At 32.9% G+C, this 25,154-nt stretch overlaps 1 protein-coding gene and 1 pseudogene across 4 annotated transcripts in view; both read right to left on the bottom strand.

Annotated features, from left to right (window-relative positions):
* LOC143908428 (uncharacterized) overlaps positions 1 to 25,154 on the bottom strand; it is a 268,255-nt pseudogene that overhangs the window by 190,445 nt on the left and 52,656 nt on the right. The gene's annotated exons all lie outside the window — the stretch shown is intronic.
* LOC143908404 (odorant receptor 13a-like) lies at positions 19,913 to 24,944 on the bottom strand. Of its 3 annotated transcripts, XM_077426072.1 has the most exons (9): positions 24,664 to 24,944; positions 24,379 to 24,498; positions 24,043 to 24,160; positions 23,709 to 23,958; positions 23,507 to 23,629; positions 23,233 to 23,323; positions 20,787 to 20,923; positions 20,355 to 20,487; positions 19,913 to 20,143 (listed from the first exon to the last, which is right to left on the bottom strand). In XM_077426072.1, exons 1-9 carry the CDS (start codon positions 24,805 to 24,807, stop codon positions 20,093 to 20,095), a joined length of 1,167 nt encoding a protein of 388 aa, XP_077282198.1. In that variant the 5' UTR covers positions 24,808 to 24,944; the 3' UTR covers positions 19,913 to 20,092. The 3 variants fall into 3 exon arrangements, with proteins under 3 accessions (XP_077282198.1, XP_077282199.1, XP_077282200.1); XM_077426073.1 differs by lacking the exon at positions 20,787 to 20,923; XM_077426074.1 differs by lacking the exons at positions 20,787 to 20,923; positions 23,233 to 23,323.

The raw sequence follows: 25,154 nt of genomic DNA, 5'->3' as shown, positions 1-25,154 counted from the left end.
AGATGGTTAGGCAGAAGCGGGAGGCAAATATGAAGGCTGGAAGGCTCGGAAAATAGAAAGACAATCATGATCGGAGGGACACAGAAGCAAAGGTCTTATCGGTCAATTATCTTTTTTTGGATTGTATAACTTTCGATTATGAGTGGACTGAGTTTGTACAGGGTTAGGTACGTCCCTTCAAAACGCCGGATGTAAGGTTTGGGTACGTTCCATAAAAACGCCCTTTAAGGGGCACATAAAGTATTTTCTAAATCTGAATCTAAAAGAGCACAAGAATATGATATAATTATATTAACAGAAACAAAGTGTAATAAAAACAACATATATATTCCAGGTTTTAAATCATACTGCAAATTAAGTAGAGGCAATAGTGGAGGAGTAGCAATTAGTGTTAGAGAAAATATAGAATTTGAAATTATAAATGGTTGAAAAAATATAAATGACATATTTGATATTATAGGGATAAGACTGATTAATATAAAAGAAAAAATTAATATTGTAGCAGTATATAGAAGACCAGGAGACATAAAGGAAAGAATATGGAAAGATATATATATAAATTTGAAACAAAAAATTTAGAGACAATTATCGCAGGAGACTTTAACGCTCATCATACAGTATGGAATTGTTATGATATAGATAAACAAAGGGAGTTTTTATACGAGAATATGTACGATAATGAATATATATGTGTCAATACAAATACACTAACAAGAACGGGTGCGATAGAACAACACGCAAATAATTTAGATTTATTCTTTGCCACGTCAAAAATATGTGACGATATGGAATATGAACAAATTGATGATACGTGGGACTCAGATCACTATCCAGTCGAAATTAGAATAACAACAGAAATAGAAAGTTATATTAAGAAGACAAACAGGTTTTCTACTAAAAAAAACAAGATGGTTAGAATATAGATATATGATGAACAAATAAATCAAGGATAATATAGAAAAATATGAAGAGTCATTATTTGGAAATAAGGTCAACAAAGAAGATAAATACTCAGCATTTATCAAAGTTATTAAAACAACGGTCAAAAACATCACGGAAGATGGCAGAACAAGAAGAGGACAAAATAAAGAAGATGAACAGAATTAAAAAAAGTCAAAAGAAAAACCAAGAAGAAGAAAAGTAATATGGTGGGATGCAGAATGCGACGAAGTAATGATTAGAAGAAAAAAAGCGTTAAAAAATTAAAAAAAAAAAGAAAGATCTGCATTCATTAGTAGAATATAATAAGACGAAAGCGGAAGCAAAGAAGACAGTCAATACGAAGAAGAGAGAAAGCTTTGATAAATTCTGCGCATCAATTAAATAGATTTACGAGTCAAACGTATGTATGGAATAAAATGAGAATTTTCAAAAACGTTAAGAAAAAGATAAATTGGAATAGTTGGACTAATAAAAATAGGGAGGAAAAAATCAGAAAAGAAATTAATAAACTAGCTCCGTCAAGTGTTCAAGTAGAAATGTTGGATCAGGAGAGAACAAACAACTCGGAAGACATCCTGGAAGATAAGTTTACAAGAGAAGAATTGAAAAGAGCTTTACAAATGATAAGGAAAAATTTGGCCCCAGGAAGAGATGGTATAGAATATTGTATGCTGAAAGATATGACTGAAGAAATGGAAGATGTACTGTTAGAAGTATGTAATGAAGTATGGACAACGGAATGGTTCCCGGAAGACTGGAGGAAATATCAGACGATGTTTATCGATAAAGTCGGTAAAGAAAAAGTTAGACCAATTGCGTTATCGTCTTGCGTAGGAAAAGTTATGGAAAGAATGGTGAATGAACGTATGGTTTGGTGGGCGGAACGAAATAATTGTTGAAAACAGTCTGATGTCGCTCCAATCAACCAGTGTATTGTAGGCGCCTTAATGCACTACCAGCGCCACCATCTAAGTTTCCTATCTATATAATTTTTTTGTTTTTGTGAGTCTTCCTCTCTCTTATATAACAAGTCATACATTTATTATCAGAAAGATATTCAAGCTGTATTAAGTTGGACAAGCTCTGTGTGTGTGTGAGTTATAATAAAAGTTCAATATATAATATATATATATATATATATATACAGAGCAGAATTTAGTTCCGGCAGATTATCTAGATATCCTTTTTGAATCTTTTTCCTTTTTCGAAATCAATTTCCTTAATAGGTTATGGGCCCGAGCAACACGTTTGGAATTACACCATTTGTTGGGACTGACTTTTCGTCATGGAAATTCCGTATCCTAGCACTGCTGGAAGACAAGGAAGTTGGAGAACATGCGAAAAAGATACCGACAGCCACAGATCTAGAATCCGCTGCTTGGAAAACGTCAGATGCGAAGGCGAGGAATTTAATTGTACGGTGTATTGCAAATTCACATTTGGATTACGTGAAGGATAAGTCTACCACCCACGAGATGATTAATTCCTTGTGTGCCATATTTGAACGCAAATCGCTAGGAACAAAAGTATATCTCAAGAAGGAGCTCATGTTCATAAAATGCGAGAAGAACAAAACCGCTTAGCAATTTTTTTATAGAATTTGAAACTGCCGTTTGAGCCTATAAATCGGCGGGAGGTACAGTCGATGAATCGGAACTGGTTATATTTCTACTAATAGCCATGCCAAATGAGTACAACACCGTCGTTGCTACACTCGAAACACTCGAAGAAGACGACTTAACCATGGATCGAGTAAAAGGCCGCCTATTAGAAGCCGAATTGAAGTTAAAGGGCGAAAAAACAAATACGGACGGTACGGCTGGAACACCGCTATCTTTTGAAGCACAAGCTAAAGTAATATGTTATAAATGTGGTAAATCTGGTCACAAGGCGAATAAATGTAAAAGTAAAGTCGCAAAGAAGAAATTTACTAAGCAGCAAGCAAATTCAGGTAACACGTGCAAGGACGATACTGCAGGTTCTGACAAACCATTTGCATTCATAACGTCATCGTGTAAGAAGGCATACACAAATTTTGAAAGTGTCATTGACTCAGGCTGCACTGCTTATATTGTAAATAATGACTCGCTTCTTCCTCAGTCACATAATTTAGAATCTCCTATCAATATCGGCGTAGCTAAGGATGGTGAATCCATGTATGCTGTCAAAGGTGGACACATACCTATGAGCTTAATGGTCAATGAGCGGGAGAAGTCTGGAGTTCTGAAGGATGTACTGTACGCCCCATCATCACGCCAAAATTTGATTTCCGTCAGCAAGATTGATCGAAGTGGCGGGTCTGTGGTATTTAAAAAAGGCCAAGCAAAGATTTTTATGGATGGAAAGCTAGTTGGAGTAGGTGAACTAAAAGGAGGTCTCTACTATCTACAAATGCATACATCCAAGGATATTGCAAACACTACTGTTCATTGCAAGAACGAAGTAACCATGCTGTGGCACAAAAGACTCAGTCATCTAGGACATCAAAATATGTGCAAGCTGATCACAAAGAAGATGGCAAATGGTATCGATTGCAAGTTCGATGATCTAGATTTCTGCGAAAGCTGTGTTAAGGCAAAACAAACCAAATTGCCGTTTAATAATACAAGAGTCCGGGCTAAAAGACCACTTGCTTTGGTGCACTCTGACGTTTGTGGACCGTCAAACGTTGTCAGTCATGATGACAGAAGATATTTTTGCACATTTATCGACGATCTCACACACATGACTGCTACTTACCTGCTGAGGAATAAGAGTGAAGTCATCGATCGCTTTAAGGAATACAAGTCCATGGCAGAAGCTCAATTTGGTTATAAAATTTCCCGATTGCGCTGTAATAATGGCGGTGAGTATTGCTCAAATGAAATGAAAACTTTATGCAAGTCGGAAGGCGTAACATTAGAATACACTACACCTATACACCGGAATTAAATGGAGTTTCAGAGAGAATGAACCGAACTCTGATGGAACGTACCAAGTCAATGTTAATCGAAGTCAAGGCTCCTAAGGAACTACGGGGCAAAGCTGTTCTGGTTGCCACTTACCTGACAAATCGCACGCCTACTGAAGCTGTTCTAAATAAAACTCCATATGAAGCTTGTTATGGTCACAAGCCAGACCTATCGAAGCTGAAGGTGTTTGGTTGTTACGCTTATGCTTTGGTGCCAAAAGAGAGACGTATTAAGTTGGATGACAACACAGTAACATGCATTATTGTTGGCTGTGGTCTAAATGGTTATCGTTTTTGGAATCCTGACACTCGCAAATTGATTTATTCTCGTGACGTCAAATTCGATGAAAGCCGTGTAGGTGATGTAATTGAAGTCGACGAAGAAGACGAAATAGAGAATGATGCGCCTATACGTCCGCAAACTCCTGTTAAGACACCGCCGACAATGAGTACTCCAGAGTCTCCTAAGACACCGCCAACCGCAGTCAACAAGAATGCAAGGATGTCGCTGAAGAGGATGAGTGACTTTAAAACTCCTAAGAAGCCTCCAGAAAGTGAAACAGATGATGAAGTTGCAACTCCTGATGCTACTCCTGCTGAATCCTCGACTGGTCACCCGCAACATATTTCAAAAATGCCTATAAGATATAAAAACTTTGTCTTTAATGATTTTGAAGGACACATGGCTTATCACGCGAGTGACTTGCTAGACGATGTATCTAAGGATTTTAAGGATGTCACCGATAGACACGACGAAGCAGAGTGGCGCGCAGCAATTCAAGAGGAACTGAATTCACTGGTTGAAAATGGCACCTGGTCTGTTGTTAAAAAGCCTAATAACATCAAGTTAATTGGCTCTCGTTGGATTTTTAAACTAAAGACTTCCGAGGACGGTGAAAGGAAATCTAAAGCACGACTTGTAGCTAAAGGTTACATGCAAAAGGCCGGTATTAATTATTTTAAAACGTATTCACTGATAGCTCGATTGTGCACAATCCGACTGTTATTTGATGTCGGCATACAACACGGGTTTGAGTTCTGTCATTTAGATGTGAAGACAGCTTTTCTACACGGACATCTAGAAGAAACTGTTTACCTGAAGCCACCTGATAGAGTACCGGTACCTGATGGTTATGTTCTGAAATTGATTAAGTCATTATATGGCCTGAAGCAAAGCCCCAGGTGCTGGAACGATCGGTTTCATGAATTCATCCTGACTCTGAGTTTTGTGCGTTCCGAATCTGATTATTGTCTCTACGTGTTGGTGGATGGCCTTACAATCATCTATCTTGTACTATATGTAGATGACATGTTCCTATGTGGCAACAACTCAAACGTCATAAACTTAGTCAAACGGAGATTATCAGAAGAATTCCGGATGAAGGACCTCGGAGTGGTGAAGACGTTTATGGGAATGACGGTAACTATCGACAATGAGAAGGGCGTACTAACCATTGACCAATCCGAATACTTGCTACAAATACTGGAACGGTTTGGCATGAAGGAATGTAATCCCGTGAGTACCCCAATAGAAATGAACTGTAAACTGAGGCAAAATGACGACGTTGAAGTTACTGAACTCCCATACAAGGAATTACTTGGAAGCCTCATGTATTTGATGTTAGGTACCAGACCTGACTTATGTTTTGCTGTTGGGTACTTGAGTAGGTACCAATACGCTGCCACTGATGAGCACTTCGCACATCTAAAGCGAGTGCTGCAATATCTAAAAGGCACTGCGAATATAAAACTGGTGTACAAACGCTTTACTGCCCCTGATTGGTTATGCCGACTCGGATTGGGCTAACGACTTGGACGACAGGAAGTCAACCAGCGCCAGCGGTTTCCTATTTCAAGTATACGTAAATACTGTTATGTGGTGTAGCAAGAAGCAACCAATCGTTACATGCTCTACCATTGAGGCAGAATATGTGTCTGCCGCCGTTTCAGCCATGGAAGCTTCCTGGTTCATCAAAGTATTGATTGACTTGAAGATTGATCCAATGCTGCCTGTAAAAATTTACGAGGACAACCAAGGTTGTATATACGTCTCTCGTAATCCAGAAACCAAGGGATCTAAGCACATTGACGTGAAGTTTCATCATCTTCGCGAATGTGTATGGAACAAAAGGATCGAACTTATTGGACCAAACTAGGCTTGGAGCGAGGGGAGGTGTTGACAACAGTCTGATGTCGCTCCAATCAACCAGTGTATTGTAGGCGCCTTAATGCACTACCAGCGCCACCATCTAAGTTTCCTATTTATATAATTTTTTTGTTTTTGTGAGTCTTCCTCTCTTTTATATAACAAGTCATACATTTATTATCAGAAAGATATTCAAGCTGTATTAAGTTGGACAAGCTCTGAGTTATAATAAAAGTTCAATATATATATATATATATATATATATATATATATATATACAGAGCAGAATTTAGTTCCGGCAGATTATCCAGATATCCTTTTTGAATCTTTTCCCTTTTTCGAAATCAATTTTCTTAATAATAATAAATTAGCGAAAGATCAGAATATGGATTTAGGAGAGGAAGGTTGTGTGCAGAGAATCTATTCAGGTTAACTACAGATATAAGGAACGGTATTTATACAAATCAATATATTCTTGCAGCCTTTTTAGATGTATCATCAGCATATGATAACGTAGTATATGATATCCTAATGTCAATATTAAAAAAACTTAACTGTCCGAAAAATATTAAGAAATTTATAATTAAATGGTTATATTATAGAGATACAGAATTTATTATTAATGGCCAATAATCAGAACATAGAAGAGTATATAAGGGATTACCCCAAGGAGCAGTACTCAGTCCACTATTGTATGCATTATACACATACAATGTAACTAATAAAGAACAAGTAGAGTATGAATCGGTTCAATTTGCAGATGATATAGCGGCATACGTAATAGGACATAATAGAGATGAGAATAAAAGAAAGTTAGAAAAGGCTGTGAATAGTATTAACAAGCAACTTACGGAATTAGGTCTTCAATTAGAACAAAAAAAAAAACAGTATTAGTACAATTTTCTAAATACGGCGGTTGTGATAATACATATATAGAACTACAAAACACAAAAATATATGCACAAATTGAAGCTAAATTTTTAGGAATATATATGGTTAGATAGTAAGCTAGAATTTACAAAACAAGTACATGAAGTAAAAAGTAAAGTTAGTAAAGCAAATTCGTTAATGGTATATTTAAATAAGAAGTCGAAAGGTATGGAGGTGAATACAGCGTTGATGTTGTATAAAAGTTTGATTAGATCAATTACGGATTATGGAAATTTTGTTTATTTCCCTAAAAAAGAAAATCAAAAACTTAAAATGTAAAGAACACAGAATTTAGGAATTAGAACAGCATTAGGGTATAGAAACAATACACCACAAATAATGTAATAATAGCAGAGGCAAAAGTGACTTTACTCAGGGATAGAGCAGAATTATTAGCCAGAAATTTTCTAAGTAAGATTAGTGTATATGGAGAAGAAGACTTATGTAAAAAAATAAAAGAACTAGTTCAAAATGAAGACTACGCTAGATACAGACAACCACTACATCAAAGAAGCATAATAGGAGAAGCTTGGAGAAGAATAAAATGGTGCAAGAAAAAAATGGGAGCAAGAAGAAAATTCGAAATATTCAATATGGAATACGAAACAGTAACGAAACAGATAAATATAGACTTAAGTACGGGTTATTGTAGAAAGAAAAAAGAAGTGACAGATGAACAATTGCTGGACAAGATTAAAACAATACATGAAATGGAAGATGGATTCACAGTTATATATACGGATGGATCCAAGAAGAGGAAAAGAAAATCGTTAGGTGCTAGTGTGGTAATAGAAGAACAGGAATTGGCCTACAATATTAGCATACCGAAGAATTGTTCTACATTCACCGCGGAAGCTATTGCAATTAAAGCAGCATTAGAATTAATGGAGAATGAAACGGAAAGCAGGCCAAGGGACATAGCGATTCTGACAAATGCTAAGGCAGTACTACAAGCACTTCGGAACAATCATTTAAGTGTATACAAGAATAGGTATATAAATGAAATAAGAGAAAGACATTTCAGACTATGTAAGGAGAAGAAGAAAAGGATAGTCTATGTGTGGATTTCATCCCATGTAGGAATCACCGGTAATGAGATGGCGGACAAAATGGCAAAGGAGGCGACAGAAGAGGAGGCAGACAAACAAATAGAAGTTCCATTTCTAGATTTCCGTCAGGAATTTAAAAAGGAAATTTGGAATAAAACACAAGATACACTAATTAACGACGCTAGATTTAAAGGAATTTACTATTTTAAAAACTTTTACAATAGGAAAAAGAAGAAACCATGGTTCCATAAGAAGAACGAAGAAAGATACTATATAACTTTGATTAACCGACTGAGAAGTAATCACTACAACGTTAACGAGTCGCTAGTAAGAAAGGAGTATACAGAGGACGCCAGGTGCGAATGCGGCAACGAGTGTGAAAGTATTGATCACGTGCTATGGAGGTGTAACAGGTATGAGGAGGAGAGGGAGAAGCTGGATAGAGAGCTCAGACTGAAAAGAATAAACGAAGAAGTGGACATTACAAGGACACTTAGAAGAAAAGAATGGGTCACAATTAGAAGCATATACAACTATATTAAAAGGATAGGAAAGATTATCTAAATAAGAGGACAGACACAACATAGGTCATGCATTGTCGTGCTATATGGTTCCAGGGTGGGACCGAAGGCACTAAGTTTCTCTCAACCGAGAGAACATCTTCCAAAAAAACAAAAAGACATGGTAGTACGCGCGGAGCGAGACCGACCGTGACTCTTTACGTGACGCGATGATTAATTCAAGGTAATTGTTATATTATGTAATTATCTCCTATAATTATTTTATTTTATTATCTTATTCTATATATTACTGTTACTTATTTTACTGTTTATTCTACGTTTACGTGAGTGTTAATATACAGGTTAACCTATATTTATATATATTATATATTGACAGCAGGGAGCTGATACTGAGATCAAGGAGCCTGTTCACACGACACGAGGCGTTTCTGCCGCGCGTTAATAACGTTTGCACGAGCCGCACGCTGTCGCGAGGTATTAAGGTGCGACAACACGAGACTGAAAATACAGGATCTAATTCTACCTACCGGATTGTGGAGGCAATATAGAGATTGTGAAGCAGGAATTTGACAGGAAGGAAGACGAAGACTGCAGAGGATATATTCACTAATGATGTTATGATACCTCGCGCCAACCCAGTCAGTACGAAAAAAAGGCGAGAGAGTAAGGAGAAAAGCAGAAGAGAGATAGAAGAGGAAGAGAAAGAAAAAATGCAGTACGTATTTGACGTCTTACAAGTTTATGTGCACGTATAACAAGTTTATTGCTTGACTATTGAGAATATATTTTTGAGAACTTTTCTTTTACAGAGTACTAGTATCCAACTTCACTGAAGAACAATTGGACAGATACGAGATGTACAGACGATCTGCATTTTCAAAAGCAGCTATAAAGAGGGTACGAACTTTATTTTCAGTCGTTATTTACAAAAGAAATAGCCGTTTCATTAAAGAAGTATTATACTAAATATGTTTCACAGATTATATATATATATATATATATATATATATATATATATGCAAACCATAACAGGCTGTTCAGTGTCTCAGAACGTTGTCATAGCTATGTCGGGAATTGCTAAGGTATTTGTTGGCGAGATTGTTGAAGAAGGTACGAGCTCTTTTTTATAAGTACGGTTAGAATATTGGAATTTAATTCTAGATTATATTGTGCTTGCTGTATAACTTTAGATGTTATGGAGGCTCAGAATGAAACTGGTCCATTACAACCAAAGCACTTGAGAGAAGCTGTCCGCAGATTAAGACTGCAGGGTCAAATACCGAATGGTCGAGCGCACAAAGCTTTTTTCAGGCTATGATTAGTCCAATATTTGCGACATATTAATACAATGCTTCTCTTATAGAAGCCTACCGATATTAGATTTTATGAGCGTAATCTAAATATAAATTATGTAATTCGCTCAATGATCAAAACTGGGCTTTTTACGTATTAAATTACTATGGCTATTCAACTTTTACATTCAAAGCGTTATCGGTAGTTAGTTAAAATTTATAAATATGTGGTAAATGTTTTACTAGCAATCGTTTTATATTTTTCATTTTTACGTAAATTAAGTCGAACATAGTCACGTATTTTTATATTGTAAGTAAATTTTATTAATACATAATGATTATCAATTTTAAACAGTTATTATTAACAATTATTATTAAAGCACATAGAGCAGGCAAATAGCAAAATATTTTATTATAAACTCAGTACACACACATGCAATCATATGTAACATACGCATATTCATATTTCGGGAGTTTCATGCATACAATAATATTTCTTATGTGATAAGAAAGTCTGATGATAACTTTTAGTTATCTATATGTAATTTCTTACAGCTTACAATTAGTTATATTTTTATACACAGTCAAGATTTTTATGATGTATAATTTTTATAGCATTTTTATATAGAAACTAATGTAACGTTTTATATTTTGTTGCTATTGGACTTTTTTATCGTTAAATTATTAATATATAATTCTATGTAAATCTATAAAAGTTTAATTATCAAAATATGTAATAATTTTAGAAATGTGTATTATTCTGTAGGAACATAATTATATTTAAAAATATTAGTCTTTTTTAAAAAATAGTGATAAATTGTAGTACAATTACAAAACTTGGACAAATTAAAGATATTTTAATATAAAAGAAAAAGAGAAAGACAGTGTAATACAGTAAAAATATAGTAAATTACAGAATAAACTAAGAACTGTTTTATTATATTGTTACAATCTATATTTTTTATCCTGTTTGCAGGAATATTTATTTAATGTCTCTGATTTTTATTTAATTATGAAGATAAGATAATAATATATTCTCTGATCGATAAGAAAAATATTTAAATATTCTCTCTCTTGCGTTTGTTCCAGATACCGTGTTTATACAGTTTAATATTGTATTATTTTGTATTATTATGATTTCATTGTATTGTGAATTTAGACACAGAGTACGGAGTTTTTTATCGATATTTATAAAAATTAGTTGTAGAGAGAAATTGTAATATATTTATTCGGCTAAAATTGTTATTTTAATTCTTACTTGTTTCTTAATGTTTGAAGTGTATATTTATGCAATTTATATATATAAAACTTTGTTTATTTTTTAGGGCAGTAGAACAAATATTGGCGTGATTGTAACATCATTAATTTTTGCAGAATATGCTTAACTCTATTTAGACATGTACTTTTTGAGAATTATTGAATATGGCAAATTTTTTGCACATTTATTAAGAGTAATTGAACGAACACAACATACTGTCCCTATCTTGTGCCACAAGATAGTTGACCGTGTGCGTTGCTTTTCAGCTTGTCTCCCCGTAATTAATCTTAATCTTAATCTTTTTCGATATAATCAATCGCAGATTTTCATCTGTATATATATTGTACCCCTATTTAATTAAGGCAAGATTAAAGTAAATTGATGTAATGAATATATACCGGGTGTCTCAGACCACCCGTATCACCCGATTTATTCGTAAACGCAACATTTTAGAGAAAAATGTTCCAGACCAAAGTTGTATGGTTTCAAGGGGTACATAAGATAGTGTCATTAGTTTCACCTTAAATAGTTGCTTGAAGGTCACGTAAAAAAGTCACCTTCAATTTTTTAAATAGAACCACCTACTTTCTATTATATATTTTTGTAGCTTATTATCTCGAGGGCTTTCCAAAACACTATAAGAAAGTATTTTTTCATTAATAAGGCTTAAAAGTTCTAGTATTTTGACAACATAAAATACAAAATATCTTGTAAAACATCAAGTTTTCGGTAATGTTCCCTTAATACTTTTCTGCACAGAATAATGAGACAAATCAATTGGTATAAAAAAAGCATAGTTCCTTTAAGAAAAAATATGTAATTTGCAACACGCATCTGCATACCTCTTCTTAAAAGCAACTATGTCTTTTTTTCATATCAATTGATTCGTCTCATTATTCTGTGCATAAAAGTATTAAGGTAACATTACCGAAAACTTGATGTTTTACAAGATATTTTGTATTTTATGTCAACATACTAGAACTTTTAAGTTTTATAATTCCAAAAGTTTTTAATGAAAAAATACTTTCTTATAGTGTTTTGGAAAGCCCTCAAGATAAGCTACAAGAATATGTAATAAAAAGTAGGTAGTTCTATTTAAAAAATTGAAGGTGACCTTTGCGTGACCTTCAAGCAACTATTTAAGGTGAAACTAATGACACCATCTTATGTACCCCTTGAAACCATACAACTTTGGTCTGAAACATTTTTCTCTAAAATGTTGCGTTTACAAATAAATCGGGTGGTCTGAGAGAGACACCCGATATATTATATAAATATAAGATACATGCGCGATCATAAAATTTGGTCTAAATTAGGTTAGTGTGTATATAATTAGTAATATATTTTTCTACTATTGATAAATTGACGTTTATTACGCTGAGATAAAAGATGTGTGTATGTACATTATAAATAAGATGTAATTTAATAAAATCCGTAAGAACACTTATTAGCTTGTGCATTATTTTATCTGGAAGTAATTGGAGAAGGAATTTTATTCCATTGTTAATTCGTTCTTAGTCAAATGAACCAATTATTGAATCACTATTATGTATCATAGAGATCGATTATTGCGAATCAATCTCTATTCTAAAAGTAAATTGCGATTTTTTTTATATTAATAGCAATTGTTCGAATCTTACATCTTTATTTACATGTTTTACATGCTTTTTTTATAAATATTGAATTGACAAATGGATAATAAAAGTATAGCATCGTATATTATAGATAGTAGATGATACGTTATGTCGAGGCGGAAATTCAAAAATCCGTGGAAGAACAATTTTACAGTTTACCATAAATTTATGTACGAGGACCAAACAAACCACATAATCGCTTAAACAAAACGATTATGTAATAGTAATTAATCTGTAATCTGATAATTAGATAAGTAATTATATAAAAGCAACCTGTGGAAGAATTGTTCGCAAAACAATTTCGTGGAACTCGAGCGGACTATTGCGCATTGTGATATAATATGAAATAAAAAAAAGTTATTAAAGGAAAGAGAAAAAAAATTATCTCTTGTTTATATGTTTGCACGGGGACAGGAATGCCTTCTCACTTGAAATTGCATGCGTATCGGAGCATATTCAGAGCGCGTGCTTCGTCTCTAGATATTCGTTCATCATGACTGTAAGGGTATCCTCACAAGACTCTCGTATAGTAATGCAGCGTAACGTAACGTGGGTCAGAGCACAAGAAACGTATCGGTTAAGGCGTTATACGTTTTTTATGCGTTGATCTACGTTACGTTACGTTACGCTACATTACTATATGAGAGTCTTGTGCGGAAGCACTCGGCAAAGTTGTCCCAACATGTATTTTAAGAATATTTTATAATAATATATTTCAAATAAATAAATCATTAATTAATAATATAATCTTAGAGTGTATTAATTAATAATATAATATCAGAGAAAGTTACGTTTGAAAAGTAACTCGTTACTGCGGAATTCGTTACTCATTGAAAGAAGTAACTCATCGTTATCGTATATAACTCGTTATTCTCATTGAGAAAAGTAACTCGTTACCGTTACATTAAACAGATAGAAACAGAATAATTGAAATAAATAATAAATAAATAAATAATAATTAATAAATAATAAATAATTAAATAATAATATAATATCAGGAAAAGTTACGTTTGAAAAGTAACTTGTTACCGTAATTCGTTACTCATTGAAAAAGTAACTTATCGTTACCGTATGTAACTCGTTATTCTGGAAAGAGGTAACTCGTTACCGTTACTCGTTACTCATTGAAAGAAGTAACTCATCGTTATTGTAACTCGCCGTTATTCGTTACTCATTCAAAAAAGTAACTTATTGTTACCGTAACTCGTTGTTCTCATTGCAAGAACACCGAAAGAACGGTTTTGCTGAAGATTCTAAAAATTTAGCAATATAGATACAAATCTGAAAATAATTTGATTATATTTTGTTGCACCATCAAAATAATTATGTAGAACGTTCAAACTGATTTTTAAAATGTCAAATTTTTTTAGAAAATTATTTATTATTTATTATTATTATCCAGAGGGGGACCTACTATAATTATTTTGATCTTGCAACAAAATTATTTTCTCTATCTAACTAAATTATTCATTGAAAAAAGTAACTTATTGTTACCGTAACTCGTTATTCTCATTGAGAAAAGTAACTCGTTACCGTTACTTGTTATCTATTAAAAAAGTAACCTGTTATCGTTATTGTTATTCTAGAAATAATGAGTCGTTACAACTTTTGTAAAATTTTAATATATTTAAACATTATATTTTTTGATTCTGTACACTTTATATATATATATACATATTTACATTAAGCAGATAGAGTCAGAATAATTGGATTACATGAAGCGGGCCATAAACGGGGATATATGATTCCTACATTAGTCATGTCGTAGATGTCGTTGTTTTCAATAAATTTTAAAGGCAACTAATTTCTTAAATAAAACTTGATTTTTTTCCTTAAAATAAAAGTTGTAGAGCTCGTCGAGACTTTTTCAAAATACTATAATAAAGCTCTCGTTTGTTAAGGATTTCCTGAGATATTTTAAATTTTGTTATAATATTTTTAATATAAAATATAAAATACCTTGTAAAGTATTAATTCACTTTTTGATAACTTTACCTTGATACTTTTATACGTAGATAATGAAAGAAATCGATTGTTGTAAAAAAAAGAACAAAAAAATTTGATTAGATTTTGTAAACGCATTCAATTTTGCAAAATTGCAAAAGTAAAAATTAATTTCATTATTATATACGTTTTCTTTCATTATTTTATATACAAATGTGTCAAGGTAATGTAGTTGAAAGGTGAATACTTTAGATTAACGAGGTATTTCATATTTTATATTATAAAAATATCACGAAAAAATTTAAAATATTTCAAGAAATCTTTAACGAAAAAGAGATTAGTGTTTCGAAAACGTCTCGAGATCTGCAACTTTTCTCTCAAAGGCAAAATCAAGTTATTTAAAAAATTAGTCGCCTTTAAAATTTCTTAAAAACGACATCTACGACATAACTCACGTAAGAATTATGTGTCTTCTTTTCAAACCAAACAATTTTTGTCTAAAGCATTTTTTTTCTACAATCAAAAATGAAAAAGTTTTGGATGTAATTTGAACAGTCAAATATCGATATCTCATGTAGTTTTAGGAAAAAATGTTTTAGACAAAAGTTGTATGATTTGGAGGAGGACAAATAATGGTAAAATCAATTTTTTTAAAATTAATTTTTTTAGGTCGCATAAAATCATCGTCATAAAAAATTCTATTTTTTTAAATAGAATTGTATGATTTTTTTACACTGCAATAAAGTTCTCTTTTGTTAAGGAATTTTTTGATATTTTAAATTATATCATGATATTTTTAATATAAAATATGAAATATCTCGTAAAGTATTCACTTCGATGACTTTACCTTCATATTTTTATACACAGAATAGTAAAAAAAATCGAATAATAATATTAGTTTTTATATTCGCAATTTACAAATTAAATGCGTCTAGAAAATGCGGTTTTTAAAATAATTTTTTCTGTTTTCTTTTTACAACAATCAATTCCTTTCATTATTCTATGTATAAAATTATCGAGGTAAAGTCAATCGAAAAGTCAATACGTTACAAAATATTTCATATTTTATATTTAAAAAATATCATTAACAAAATTTGAAAGATCTTAGAAAATTCTTTGATTCTTTTATGAGCCTTTTTTCATGTAATCCAATTATTCTGTTTTTATCTGTTTAATGTAACGGTAACGATAAGTTATTTCTTTCAATGAGTAATGAGTAACGGTAACAAGTTACTTCTTTCGATAAGAATAACGAGTTATATACTTACAGTAACGATGAGTTATTTTTTTTAGTGAATAACGAGCAACGGTAACGAGTTACTCCCGGAAACAACGGTTTTGTTGAAGTATCTAAAAATTTAGCTAGATACAGAAAATAATTTTGTTGCAAGATCAAAATAATTATAACAGGTCGCTAGAGTATAATAATAATTTTGTAAAAAATTTTGACATTTTAGAAATCAGTTTGAACGTTCTACATAATTATTTTGATGGTGCAACAAAATATAATCAAATTATTTTCAGATTTGTATCTAGCTAAATTTTTTGAATTTTCAGCAAAACCGTTCTTTCGGTGTTCTTGCAATGAGAACAACGAGTTACGGTAACGATAAGTTACTTTTTTGAATGAATAACGGTAACGAATAACGGTAACGAGTTACGATAACGATGAGTTACTTCTTTTAATAAGTAACAAGTAACGGTAACGAGTTACTTCTTTTAAGAATAACGAGTTGTATACGGTAACAATAAGTTATACTTTTTCAATGAGTAACAAATTACGGTAACAAGTTACTTTTCAAACGTAACTTTCTCTGATATTATATTATTAATTAATACACCCTAAAATTATATATATTATTAATAAATTATTTATTTATTTAAAATATATTATTATAAAATATTCTTAAAATACATGTTGGGACAACTTTGCCGAGTGCTTCCGCACAAGACTCTCATATAGTAATGTAGCGTAACGTAACGTAACGTAGATCAACGCATAAAAAACGTATAACGCCTTAATCGATACGTTTCTCGTGCTTTGACCCACGTTACGTTACGCTGCATTACTATACGAGAGACTTGTGAGGATACCCTTACAGTCATGATGAACGAATATCTAGAGACGAAGCACGCGCTCTGAATATGCTCCGATACGCGTGCAATTTCAAGTGAGAAGGCATTCCTGTCCCCGTGATTTATCTTTTATTAAATAATTACACATTATTTTTATTTTGCATGAATGCGGTTATTATGGCAATTCATGTGCGAAAGCCTTTAGGTCGGTATTCATATTCATAGTCGCTTATTTTAAGACCGTCTTAAGTAATGTCTTAAAAGATCCTAATACGGCTTTGTGATTGGTTAATGACATCTTAAGTACTTAAGACGGTTGTAAATATAAGATCTGACTATGAATACCTGTCTTAAATCCAGTGAAGAACTAAAGGCAAGAACTAATCATATTACAGAATTACTGAGCGCTTACTGGTCTGCTTTGTCTGTTAAACGCGCCCAATGTTACCATTTTACCAATGTTACCATCTTATAAAAATTTTTTGATCAACCAATCAATGCTATGCACCACAAAAGCGAAGGCGCCACCACACAAAAGTTGCGTTTCGCAATTGTTGATCATCGCATCGTCGCCCGTCGCATTGTTGCTCGTTGCAATCGTTGCATCGTCGCTTTATACAAGCAACATAATGTAGATATATATTTTACATAAAAAAGTAATGTCCGGCAATGTATATATGTTATAGTCAAAGACCGAAACGCGGGCATTCCTAGGATTGACTAGTCAATCCTGGGGAACGACCAAGCGTCTTGGTCAAAGCCCGAAATAAGTTTTGCGTTTTGGCTTTTGACTGGTCAATCCTAGGAATAACTAATACGGCTGGTCAAAGTTAGAAACTAAGAAAAATCACATTGGACTTTGACTAGTCAATCCTAGGAATAACTAATACGGCTGGTCAAAGTTAGAAACTAAAGAAAAATCACTTCGGACTTTGACCAGTCAATCCTAGGTGTGGTTTAATTCGGACTGTGTGACTGTTAACAAATAAAATCAATATTTTTTTAAATAAATTAAGTTCTTATTGTTAACATAATGTAGCTTTTTATTTACTTTTTTACTCTTGTACATAGTTATAGGTAGTATTTTATACCTAAAAAAAAATCCAAGCAACATAATGCCCGATCTACAATAGCTGTAGTAAGTCTCAAGCTGTAAGAACTTGACCAATTACAGGCGAATGTGAGGAGAATAATCGACTGTGATTGGTCAATTTCTTACATCTTGAGGCTTACTACAGCTTACTACAGCTATTGTAGATCGGGCATAAGTGGTAAACGTAACCTTGAAAAAAAAAAAAACAATGGTAATATTATACCTCGAAAAAACCTAAGCAGTAGTATTTTTACCTCGAAAAGACCGAAATAACAAGTGGTAGACGTAATCTTTGTATCTCGAAAAATCTCAAAAAAACCTAAGCAGTAGTATCTTTATCTCGAAAAAACCGAAGTAACAAGTGGTAGACGTAATCTTTGTATCTCGAAAAAACCTAAGCAGTAGTATTTTTATTTCTAAAAAATTATAACTCAAATGATACACATCACAAAACATTACCTTATCAAAGATGAGTCGCGCTTCAAAGTGATCTATTACAATTACAAAAAAGAAATGATATCTCTTTTTAAATTACAGCGCCAATTACAGAAAGAACATATATTTTTCGAGATACAAAGATTACGTCTACCTTTTGTTACTTAGATTTTTTACAATAATACCAGATCATATATCCTCAGATCTGGCCAATTTCCATTGTATACCTATAATGTATATACCTATGTATATACAGGGTGGGGCACTTATATAACATACACACCTCAAAAAACTTGTAAATTATAAGTTATACAAAAAATTGTTATACATATAAAAATGTTGCATGATTTTGAGGGGGTCATTACATGGTGTATACATTTTTTTTATAAGTGGAAACGGTCAAAAATTTTCAAGGACAACTTTGTTTTTTTTTTTGAGTTAGAGACAGTTCGAGAGAGATGGAGATACACCATCTACAAAACCAAATTATAATTATACGTTGCTTTCGAACAGATAACATCCGATACAAGACTAATCATTTTGATATATAATACTTACTTATTAATAGTAATGGCACTTTATAGAATACTAGCTGGTTATCCGGGCTTCGCCCCGGAGGACATATGTAGTAAAACACGCAAATAGTCTCTCTCTCTCTCTCTCTCTCTCTCTCTCTCTCTCTCTCTCTCTCTCTCTCTCTCTCTTTTTCTCCCTCTTTCCCTCTTTCTTTCCCTCCCTGTTTTTATATACAATTCTTTGTGATTCGGTCATTTGGAACCAAAAAGATCGGTAACAAAAAATAGTACATTTTATAGCACTCCCCGGGGAATTCTGTCCCTACTCCATGTATAATTCTTTGAGAATCAATCATCAATTATTTCCCGAAAAATTGAAAAAATTAAAAAAAAACCGGTTTCCAAAAAGATCGGAAACAAAAACTGTACACATCATGGTGCTCCCCGTAAAATTCTACCCCTACTTCATATATAATTCTTTGCGATTCGGTTAATTAATTTCCGAAAAATTAAAAAAATTTCTGATACCGATTTCCAAAAAGATTGGTAACAAAAAATTATACACATCATGGCAATCCCCGAAAAATTCTACCTTCATTTCATATACATTTCTTTGAAATTCGGTCAATTATTTCCCGAAACATTAAAAGAATTAGAAAAACCGGTTTCCAGAAAATCGGTAACGAAAAATTATACACATATTCAAAATTTTAAGGATTCGAAGAAGAAAAACAATTAAATTTCCTTTATAATGTGGACAATTCTTTAAAATTCGGTCAATTATTTCCCGAAAAATTGGAAAAATTTTGGATACCGGTTTTCAAAAAGATCGGTAACAAAAAACTATACACTCTATAGCACTTCCCGGAAAATTCTACCCCTGTTTCATATATAATTCTTTAAGATTCGGTTGAAAACTGTAGATTTGCATAGCGGACAAACATACAAACATACATACATTCATTTATATATATATAGATAGATTATATATATATATATATATATATATATATATATATATATATATAATATATATATATGATATGTAATATATACACACACACACATATATATATATATATATATATATATATATATATAACACTGATATTAAATATATAGTTCGCATTCATTTAGTAACTTCGATATAAGATACAATACAATTTTAGTAACTGTATAGCAATTGTTTTCAATTTCAGATCAAAATTTCTAGGTGACCGATACTAGTCAGTGCTAGATCTAACTAGTGGATTGTTGTTGCCTCTTGTTATCATGATCACATCAATTATCTTGGAAAGCTGTGTCCATCAATGCGCCGAGCGTAAGAAAGTAAAATATGACACAGCAGTCTTCAAAATCTTGAAGAAAAACGGATAACATTGTAAGGACAGTATTTAAGTGTAAACATAATATAATTTCAATTGACAACATAATGAAGAAATGTGTTTCAGTCATATAGATAAGATATGTACTTCAATTGAGGCATACGACACGATACATTTTTTTCACGTAAACGTTATGTCGACGTACCCTTTTCATCCCCTTATAGGTTCAGAGAAATTATCTTACCGTGGCGAATGTTTCCATGCACAAAACGAACATACCGCCGGCCGTTAATACGCAAGGCGGCTGTGTTTTCATCATCATAAAAAGGACAACCTTTTTTGTTCTGGGCGACGCATCGTACCAGTTTAAATTTATTCTGCAATTATAGACATGAGATTGCTCGCGTTTTGTTATGTTTCTAAATTTATATTCATATCCCAGTGAATACAATGTCCCAAATTGGACACAAGACATCTTAAAGACATCATAAGACGTCTTGAAAATGTCTTAATGACGTCTTTAAGGCGTCATATGTTCCGATTTAAGACATGCGTGTTGACTATAGGCTAGTTCATTGAATCTATTAAATTAATTGTTATGTTCATATACTTCTATATAACAATAATATTAATTATCTTGTTTTTAATGCTTACGCGAGATTCGTAACATACGTACAGATTAGTATGAAGATATCCACTATTGTCTATCAATCTCTGAGCATTAATACATTCAAAGCATAGATGAAATGATAACGCACACGTTACCGCTACTAGTCTAAGAAGCTCAGACAGATCGTCCGATTTTGACACAGCCTAAACGACATTACATTGATTACATTAATTGTGGCCGGATAATTAATCAATATTTTAATTGTAGGAGAGCGACTATACACATATTATTTTGTAAATTTGGATTACACAATAGACTTTCTCTACCCCTCCCCAAATATTTCTATTCATATAATTGCGATAAAAATGTATATCTTTCAACAAATCTTTTTTTGGAGGGGGGATTCCATATACTGCAAAATACTAGGAGAAAATCCCAAGAAGCAAATTAGCATCTTGAAATTTTGTCACAGATATATGACAATCCTAGAATTAAACATCAATAAAGAGTGCCTATTCTTTGTGTAAATCAATGTAAGATCCTAGACAGCACGCGTGTCTAAAATCAGGACATAAGACATCTTATATTTCGATTGTCTGTTCTGACTGTCTAACAAGGGGACCTTCAGGCTAACGGATTTTTGTTTTTTTTCGTACTTACTGTACTTGAGGGTCATCACTCGGACATCAATTTCCCAAAGTATTAAGGCGCGCTTTTCAAAAAAACTCGAGAAAATCGACTTTGAAGAATTCCGAGCGCGCTATGTACACAGAATTTTAATTTTAATGTAAAATTTATCAAATCTATGCTAATTAATATTTAATCGTTTTCAATTTCGTTTTCAATGAAAAACTTACATCTTCTTATTTTGAATATTGGTACAAAAATGAAAAACGTCAGGTAGGAAATAAAATAGTTTTATATTTTTGAAAATTACGAGAAAATACAGCGCAAAAATGATATTAATAGAAATATTGTTTAATTTTTAAAAGTGAATTATTTGATATGAAATATATAGTTTAAAATATATTGTATACAGTCGTTTTACACGTCAATATTGCACGAACCAGGATGATAATCATCGTAAAAGCAAGGGAAACAATAAGTTTCACGGCATCTATAGCACACCGTACGAACGCAGATATTTTACAGGCGCAAGGTTTTTTTTTAAATGTCTATTGGAAAACATACTTCATTGACGTTCATAAAAATGTCTCTGTTATCACAAAGGTTTGAAGCGATTTGCCGCACGCGTTTCGAATCATGTTCTTAAAGATTGGAGAGAACAGCTGGTGATGTACAATAGATTGAATTTTAATGCAATTTTCTCGAGAATTAATTAAAATGCCTGTAAAATATCTGCCTGTAAAATATCTGCGTTCGTACGGTGTGCTAGATGCCGTGAAACTTACTGTTTCCCTTGCTTTTACGATGAATATCATCCTGGTTCGTGCAATATTGACGTGTAAAACGACTGTATACAATATATTTTAAACTATATATTTCATATCATATAATTCACTTTTAAAAATTAAACAATATTTTTATTAATATCATTTTTGCGCTGTATTTTCTCGTAATTTTCAAAAATATAAAACCATTTTATTTCCTACCTGACGTTTTTCATTTTTGTACCAATATTCAAAATAAGAAGGTGTAAATTTTTTATTGAAAACAAAATTGAAAACGATTAAATATTAATTAACATGGATTTGATAAATTTTACATTAAGGCTCCTGGTCCCTGAGCCGAGAACTCTGCGTTGACGGTGGCGACGCCACTCTCTCCTCTCACTCTCTCCAATGGAGAATTCTGTCTTGTGACATGTTGACAACCTATTTTGTTGTACGTGCTATTTCTTTATTATTTGCTCTGTGCTTGTGCTCTAACGTTTAACGTATTCATGAAACTCGTAAAATTGGCCGAAAAGTAAGATTTGCATGCGGAAGAAACGTTTTCACCTTCTTTCGATAGTCGTTAAACGGCTGTTTTTCCCGTATGTTTAGGCTTCGTTTTATGGCTGTTTGTTTATTGTCGAGGGAAAAGGGTAGTTTTCGGCCAATTTTGGAAGTGTTCTGAAACGATCTATAGTGATGTTTTATTGAAATGTCTTTTTATTTGAAAATGGCATGCACAACAAAATTGGGTGTTTTCCTCGCCTCGATAGTAAGAATCCAATATGGCCGCGGTGACTACCCAGGAGCCTTAAAATTAAAATTCTGTGTACATAGCGCGCTCGGAATTCTTCAAAGTCGATTTTCTCGAGTTTTTCTGAAAAGCGCGCTTTAATACTTTGGGAAATTGATGTCCGAATGATAACTCTCAAGTACAGTAAGTACAAAAAAAAAAAAAATCCGTTAGCCTGAAGGTCCCCTTGTAAGATGTAAAAGAACTTTAGATTTACGAAATTACTTATCTCTGCGATCGTTCATCTGCCGGTACATTACTAAATTAGTTGACAATCCTCGATACTATCGCAATTAGCATAATAATATGTACAAAACGCACATACCCCAACGCTCGTAACGCTCATAGCTATCATATTCAGCCCGGAATGAAACAGAAAGTGCTTGGAGTACACAATTTCCATAAGATTAACAAACCTTGATTCAAATATATTTCAATAAAAATGAATGAACACGTCGTGATACCGGAAAAATTAGACAATTAATTAAATCCTGTATTTGTATAAAACTACATAAATTTTTATTTTTATTCCAAAACAAGCAGTGTTTAGATATCTCTACGGTCAGATTAAAATAATCGAGGTGTAAAACGACACAAACCTTATAGCCGCTCTGTGATCGTGAATGCATTGTATCATATTTCGATATGCCGTATCTTTCGTAATTGGGGGATTGACATTTCCGGTCAGGTATACCTCTTGTATCGCTTGTTCTATTCGTGAGCTTCAAGGATAACGACATAAAATTGAGAAAGAAGAGGGCCCCCTCGTTAAATCTTCTCCCGTGAGACGCTGTTACTCACCCAGTTATGATAAATAGCCCGCAAGCGTGTTGCACAAATATAATAAATATCGCATCAGTTGCGACGATAGACGTAACGCAAATTATAGCGGTAAAATATCCGTGAATCAAAATTGGAAAATAAAACTGATCCATGTCGACGTAATATTCGACTCTGTGCAACATGGGCCGAGTCGTGGCGTTGGCGACACGAAGGATTAACGGTTGGAAAGGCATCAACATAAATACTACCGTTAGCGAATATAGCACACCTAAAGAAAAGTTATTTGAAGATATATAGGCCTAATAAATTAATTAAACGAATATGAAAATTTTGTTCTCGGACTGATACTCACAAACGTAAATAGTCGAGGATTTTTTGCCACTATCCGCGTATTTTTTAAGAATCTTTGTATCATTGGAATTTTTCAACGAATAAAAATCATCTCGTATTCGATCGAGTAATGCCCTGATCTATAAATTTATTTGCATAAATTATTTAAGTATATACGTTTAAAGTACACCAATACGTTGCTTGAGGTTTTATGTTTTGTTGGAGTTAAATGTTTGGCGGTACGCTTCGTAAATTGGCACATTGAAACAATTCGCGAGCAGAAAAACATTTTTATCACGTCAAGAAGAATGAAGTTAATTACTCAGATACATATCACAGAAAAAATGATCCCACATACCTCATTTACGCACAGTGTGGAATTCATTATTTTCGTCATACCCGATACATCAACCATTATCGGAACAAGACACTCGATCACGATGTCCATATCGTAAATGTAGGGAAACATACCACATAGCTTGAAAGAATTAATTATTATCATAGTTATGCGAAAAAAATTAAATCCATGATTACGACTCGTCTTTTTAATATAAAGTTTATTCTACGCCATGAAGGAGAAGCGTGAGTTAAATGAATTTATTTCTTCGAAATAACGCAATGGAGTAGGTAGTCGTCATCGTACCTTAGTGAGAATTTGCAAGCAAACTATAGTTACTATGACAAAGACTATTGCGTGGCTCGTCCTGGACGATTGATAAGGCCATTGGCCGATGGCCGACAATAGAATTTTGTTGACTCTGTAGTTGTACCCGTCGAAGAAATCCATTTTACTTATGTTAGTGGTGTACTAAGGGCGTCTTTTCGATCCTTACCATATCGTCCAGTCATACGCAATACCTCGCAATATTAACAATTCTTTGTGTAACACAACTCTTAAACAATTGTTCCTATTAGGTACTTATAGCTGATGCCGAATGATTGCTGAAAGGTATACATCTAATTATGCGGCTTGATGTTCGTTGCAAAGCGACGTATCGTAATTACAGGACGCAATTTGCTTTGTATTATCTGTCATTTCGAAGGTATGAATTTTCAAGACGTACGCTTCTCTGAATTCCCCATCTCGCAACGACTTTCTGTCCTATCAAGTCCTTTCTGTTTATTTTATCACGA

This window comes from Temnothorax americanus, unplaced genomic scaffold, assembly GCF_048541705.1.
Source record: "Temnothorax americanus isolate GAGA-0224 unplaced genomic scaffold, ASM4854170v1 Scaffold94, whole genome shotgun sequence".
Classification (NCBI taxonomy): Eukaryota; Metazoa; Arthropoda; class Insecta; order Hymenoptera; family Formicidae; genus Temnothorax; species Temnothorax americanus.
Note: the sequence above shows the minus strand (reverse complement) of the source record. Positions and strands in the feature narration are given on the sequence as shown.

Excerpts from the sequence above, each read along its gene's own strand:
- LOC143908404 (XM_077426072.1), bottom strand. The coding sequence starts at position 24,807 with ATGGATTTCTTCGACGGGTACAACTACAGAGTCAACAAAATTCTATTG. Across the intron at positions 24,499-24,663 it reads GCTTGCAAATTCTCACTAAG|CTATGTGGTATGTTTCCCTA; the intron begins GTACGATGACGA and ends AATTCTTTCAAG. Across the intron at positions 20,924-23,232 it reads TGAGCGTTACGAGCGTTGGG|GCTGTGTCAAAATCGGACGA; the intron begins GTATGTGCGTTT and ends AATGTCGTTTAG.